This window comes from Syzygium oleosum, unplaced genomic scaffold (assembly GCF_021117445.2).
Source record: "Syzygium oleosum isolate NSW1041296 unplaced genomic scaffold, Sole_v2.1 Sole_v2.02, whole genome shotgun sequence".
Taxonomy (NCBI): domain Eukaryota; kingdom Viridiplantae; phylum Streptophyta; class Magnoliopsida; order Myrtales; family Myrtaceae; genus Syzygium; species Syzygium oleosum.
The window spans coordinates 9,865,335-9,871,626 of NW_026607486.1; the positions used below are offsets into that span (position 1 = coordinate 9,865,335).

A 6,292-nucleotide genomic window follows, 5' to 3' on the forward strand; every position below is an offset into this window, starting at 1 on the left:
GGTTCCCACATTGCACCCCGAGCCGGTCCTATTTTAAGAGCATGACCTAAATTTCTTCTCGTCATCCAGCATGACACCGAATCGAGATAAGTCGGGCAAACGATAATGATTCATAAAACCCCTCATGGCGTCGATCAAGAGGCCGATCCTCACATTAGTTCTTGTCCTCTTGTTCTTTCCCTTTAAACATACAAAATCTTATCTTCCTTTATATGCTTTGATTATGCAGATCCGCACCATACCTTGCACAAGACACGCGCAAAGGGGCATAACATGGAAAGATGTGCACAGCAATTATTGAGGGAGACCCTTTTGAGGTCCCCAAAGAGTAGCCAAGGGGTTGAGGCGGGGACCATGGAATGGCCAAGTTTTAATGCAATAAAAGGGGGATGACCAGAATGTGTCAGCCTCAGCACCGGAATTCACAATCCTCATGGCTCGTGCCAACGTTTGGAAGCGTTGGTTTGCCCAATGGATGTGAAAAGGTCGCACGTTGTTCACAAAGGAGAAGAGGAAATGCAAAAAGAAAGGGGCTACAAAAGCGTGGCATCATCTCCAATCTTTTCATCAACTGCATAGTATAAAAAAATTTATCAGTTTTTTGGATCCATGTACTTTATTCTACATAACTTGTGAATTGGGCGAGCATGGTGGGTTCTTTCGAGGATATTAAATCGGCTAAATACTCCTAGGTGGCCGACCGAAGAAGTACCCTGATAGAATATTAAAATCGTGCATTTATCTAATAACTCAAGTTTTTAAAACAGTTAGCGGTAATCTTACAAAATCTCACATGGTATCAATATTTAAACTGTTAGAGAAAGACATGGAAATTTGTAATTGTGGAAGCAGATAGAGGCTTATAAAGATTCAAACTGAGGATCTCCTACTCTACTACCATGTAAGATTTTGACCACTACCAACTAAGGCGTGGTTTTAATATTTAAATATTCTATTATACCGTGGGGGAAGAACGAAGAATACACCGGTTTGGGAAGTGAAGTAGAATATGAAATCGTAAGAACCCTAAGCAGTGTGGGGGAGACTATTAGGGCTCAGACTGAGCGCTTGTTGAAGAATGAGCTGGCGACTCATAGACGAGGTTGCATGGTTAAGGGAATCCATCGGAACCGTAGTGAAAGTGAGCGGTGGGTAAGATATAAGCACTTGGGCTAGGCAATGGGTAGGGGTGAGCAAGACGGATAGACCGAACCAGGAATCGCTCGGACCAGACCGAACTGGCCAATTCGGTCTAGTTCCCGAAGGTGCCGGTTCAATTCTCGATTCCTAAAAGTAGAACCAATGTCTGGGCGGTTCGGTCCTTGGTTCCTGGTTCCTGGAATCAGGAAACGGACCGATTATTTATTTATATTTTAAATGTAAACTAAATAATCTGAAATCCCTCACACATGCCTCCTATTGCTCTCCTCTTTCGGTTTTTCAGATTTCGCCCACAATGCTCATGCCTCCTTTTTAGCTGAACCCACATTGGGGCACGTTTGATCAAATTATGCATTCAATTAGAGTAAGTTCATTGATTAGAATACAAGTGATGCATGCAAGGTACTCGTTTATGAGGGAAATTTATTTGGATAATGTGAGATTTTGTAATGTTTACAGTGAGATGAGAATATGGTGATTATGTTCTAGACAGGCTTGTTTACTTCAAGCATGAAATTTCACTACAAAATGAAGTGCTTAAAATGACCGGTTCCGTTGGATCGCTCGGGAACAGGACTAGACCGGTCGGTCAAGTCTTGTCCCTAGTTCCGAAAACCGGGAACTGGTCCCTCCGATCTCGGTTTCCTGGGTGGGACTGGACCAAACCGGGAATTGATCCACCCTAGCAATGGGTGCTTCGACCTTCAACTTCTAGACCCTCCCCAAAAACGTAAAAAGAATTTTTTTTTTCCAAGATGGAAAATTAGGTTCCCGTGTCATCTTTTAATGTTACGATGCGGAGCAAGCGTCCATGAACAGGTTATGATCAAACCTTTCCAACCGTAAATCCTTTGACGATAAAACCAGAAGCTAGGACTTTGCAAGCAGAAACTACACTCCCAAACTTCTAGCTAAGTGTGTTTTCGGCCTACCGAGTATTGGGTGCAAACGGAGCAAACGGAGCGAGCGATTCTCTGGTGCTGTCTAAAGAGACCGGGTCTGAGGCTTATAGGCTTGACCCAAAACAATAGAAAATGGACCGGACCGAAATAATTCGATTTGATCCAAGCCAGTCCGGGCCGAACTCCAACTTTTTTCATTTTTTAACTTGCCAATAATAAGAATGGTTGGTTAGGAATTCTCAGAAGACAACAGAATAAAATTAATCAACATAAAATTAGATTAAAATATTAAATTAAGTTAAAAAATGAAATCCGCTCATTTCCACTTTAACGGCACATTACTTTTGATTCGAGCAGGATGAAGGCGCCCGCGTAAGTACAATGTCTAAAACCCATTCGAAGGTGTACACTATGGTGCGAAGAGCAGGAAGTGTAAGGTCATTTTTTACCTCGGTTTTGAGCTACTTTCGATCCCCAACACCATATTATTTTCGGCAGCATTTCATACTTGATCATTGATTTAACATTTCCACAGCTGTCGTTGGTGGTTTATAACCAAGAAACTTTTTTTTTCTTATTTTTTAATTAGTTAATATTTTGTATTTAAAAATTTTTGTTTTGGGTGGTCTGGGCTAAATCAATCCTGAGCATTTCAGGCCCTGAGACTGACATGGTCCAAACTGGGTCAAAAAATTTCAGGCCATTTTGGGTTTTTGGGCTTCCGGGTTTTCGTCACCCCTATTTTTGCCTTGCACTTGCTGTGGACATAATCTCATGATATCTGGCCTAAACGTTTCCACGCCAATTTCTTCTGGTAAGACCAGCTCCTTTCATTGGACATCTCTCTCGATAGACGAAACGATCTCGATGGATTCTCGAAATCATGAATTTCATCAGCTCTCGAGGCTGCGCACTAATTCCCGACCGACACCTATTCGCCTGGAAGAAGATTTCCCCGCATGAAGCAAACAGCTGCTCGACGGCTGTCGCTGGACTTGTTAAACGGTTGTTTGAGCTATCTACGTGACTAATTTCACTTAAGCTCAGTCCGCCAAGCAAAACATTTATCGTACCACCCACCATGCATAACTGTCCAATGTCCACTTCCGCTTCTTTGACAACAGAAAGACGAGAAGAACATTTGAGGATCAACATGTAATACACAACGCAAGACGCAATGTAAAATAAACAGTTGAAACAAGATGACCTGCACCAGTCAAATACTACTTTCAACAGTAACAATAACACCAATAGATGACACAAGACCGAGGTTCAATAGCCTTTATTCTTCGGAGAAACTTAACACTTATGCAGTAAATTAACCGAGAGCACCTCCCACAGGACTGGCAGAATAATCACTTCTATAAACGGAACTTCAAAGCGCACTTCGAGGGCTATCCTACCATCTCAAACCGGCAAACAGGAGAGATATTTTTCCCACGAGAGACACTGACAAATCCTAACCTGGTTCAGCAGTTCCCTCCTTACTCCGCTCTGGACTGGCCTGCCCGAGAAGACAAGATGATGCCCACGATAAGACCGTAAAGGGCCAAAGCTTCAGCGAAAATGAGGATGAGGATCATTCCAACAAAAAGTTTCGGCTGCTGGGCGTTAGCTCTGGACAAGATCAAATTAAATGAGGATGAGGATCATTCCAACAAAAAGTTTTGGCTACTGCACCTTAGCTCTGGACAAGATCATATTATCTTTCCTCAGGAGACATATTTCATAAGAGAAATAGAGCATCTTTCACCTGGCTAAAACTCCTTCCAAAAGTAAGCATATAAGAAAGCATGTAAATTTGTGAAACGAATCAGTTAAGTTTCAAGCTATCATCTTAAGTTAACCAAAAGTTTGTCAAAAAGCCGTGTGAAATAGGTGAACTTCAATGCTAGGCACAGCCCTTGCATCTGGGAAAAGAATGTCACAAACGTTGAGACAATCTCATGTGACAATGACATGTACCCACCATTTGAATTGTCCTTTTTAAGTATCTCCATGGACCCACATCGATGTTAACAAATTTTTTCCACAAAACAAGGTTTGCCATACATCAACCGGAAGAAAGCAGTCCCTCAAATGCAGAAGGAATGCTATTTACTCAAGGGATTAAAGACGACATCTAAACAATAGGCCCCAAAACATGACTTTGACTGATAATACTTCAACTACCAGTCCCAGCTCTAAGAAATTTAAATAAGTTGACCAACCAAAAAAACAGACTTGGGTGATGACAATAGTGAATTTGTTGATTCATGTAGGATTTGCAAACGTGTAATCCAATACATAAAAGACAAAGATGTAATTTAAACTGTAAAGTTCTTTCGTCTTTCAACATTGCTCCTCGAATTAGTGATTACTCGTAAGTCAGCACTAATTGAGAAGGAGAAGAATCCTATTTAGATTGCTATTACAGCACAGTGCAATGGCTGGGAAAAGGTTGATGCTCAGGGTTACTTATCAAATCTCACTTAAACAAAGGAAAACGATACACTATGAGTTCACATAAGACAAACCATGTGAAGAATACATACCTGACACCCGCATCACCAACAATTCCAATTGCCATACCAGCTGAAAGTCCGGCAAGACCACAAGCCAGACCAGATGAAAGATGTGCATACCCATCGAAGAGGTAATATGACTTGGCCTTTGGATTAATCCCTGTGCTTATAATAACAGCGATAATAAGCCCGTAAATACCCAACACTCCAGCCATGACAACAGGGACAATTGACTTCATAACCAGCTCGGGCCTCATGACTCCCATTGATGCCACACCCACACCACTTTTAGCAGTTCCATATGCTGCTCCCATACCTGCGCATCCAAAATACTCAGTGAGCATCTAAAATACCAAAATATATAGCTTTCAAATGTCAATTATCCAGACCAAGAAACCAAACAAAAAGAAGCGGCAGAGCACTCAAATGTTTAGAATTTGTCCGGAGCAAGTTTCAAAAGAATTTTATGGCCTCAATATATTACAATCCACGTGCACGAATGGCCATGCTTACCCGACTGCAATTACCGAGTTTCTAAAAGACAAACGTTCCCACAACACTTTAAACTGCTTTTGCCTTAGTCACTAGCATATCAGGAAACACGAGCAAACATCTATAGAACTAGGTCGCTCTTTCTCATGAATACCATTAGGTGGGGGAACGATTCACATTGTGTTTCGCCACTGAAAATATTTCAGATCACAATCCGCCACATCCAATTCTTCCGCAATAAAAGCTACCCAGAATCGCCATGTTAAAACTCCCGAAAGCCGATTCTTTAACATCATGTCAAAACTCTTCACCAGACAATCGCTTTCTTCATACCAGCCTTCTAGGCCAAGCACGATCAATCCCATTTCACGATACAGATCTACTACCCACAAAAAAGAAAAAAGAAAAAAGAAAAATCCCCTAAAGACGTAAAATTTCGACCCGGCGTCCTCTTTTTCAACCAACCCGCGCCAAGCAGACGACACATAACTCCGTCAATTCCAGTTCCACCAATCAATTCATCGAAAAAGAAGCCAAGATCTCGACAACCACCGCATCCGCGAACGGCGAAACCGGCACGAAACAATCGGATTGATAACGCAAGAAGGGAAAAAAAAAAGGCCGCAACGCAATCGAAAGGGGAGAAGCGAAACCGAGGCTAGGGTTTCGGGAAGGGAGGAGGGAAGGGAGGAAGGGTTGCGTACAGGAGAAGACGAGAGCGGCCGCGGCCCCGAGGAAGCCGAAGAAGGGCGCCGTCTCGTCGCCGCTGAACGTCGATGACATCGTCGGTGGCCGGATCGGATCTCGGAGAAACCTTCTTCGCAACTCGCACGCGCAGAGCTTCCCTGGTCTGAACTTGAGATTTGGGATCTTCTGCTTTGTGGCCGACCCGAGCGAAGGGGGTAAAATCTCTCGCGAAATTACGATTTCCGCCACCGCGAGCCGTGCCAGATGGGCTCGGGTCGGGTCGGGTCGGTCTCGGCCTCTCAATTGGGCTTGCGAGGTGTGATTTCGGGCTGTGAGATGGCCGAGTAGTAGAGGCCCAAAGTCGGCTCAGGCTCGTCGGTGGGCCGTGTGGTTCGACTCGGATACTTTTGCCGCCACTCCGAATCACAACGTCGAATCGGCAATTGGCACACTTTGTTTTGTTTTGTTCACGGGAAGTCCTAAAATTTATCACGGAAGTGCAATTGAGTTCTAAAACTTACAAAATGTACAATCAAATCCTAAAAC

General features: G+C 43.2%; 1 protein-coding gene across 2 annotated transcripts; it reads right to left on the reverse strand.

The window, feature by feature from the left end:
* Window positions 1-3,255: 3,255 nt before the first annotated feature.
* On the reverse strand, window positions 3,256-5,959 carry LOC115665432 (V-type proton ATPase 16 kDa proteolipid subunit). Of its 2 annotated transcripts, none has more exons than XM_030587322.2 (3): window positions 5,764-5,958; window positions 4,598-4,883; window positions 3,256-3,680 (listed from the first exon to the last, which is right to left on the reverse strand). In XM_030587322.2, exons 1-3 carry the CDS (start codon window positions 5,840-5,842, stop codon window positions 3,548-3,550), a joined length of 498 nt encoding a protein of 165 aa, XP_030443182.1. In that variant the 5' UTR covers window positions 5,843-5,958; the 3' UTR covers window positions 3,256-3,547. The 2 variants fall into 2 exon arrangements, with proteins under 2 accessions (XP_030443182.1, XP_030443183.1); XM_030587323.2 differs by having other exon boundaries at window positions 3,585-3,750; window positions 5,764-5,959.
* Window positions 5,960-6,292: the final 333 nt, after the last annotated feature.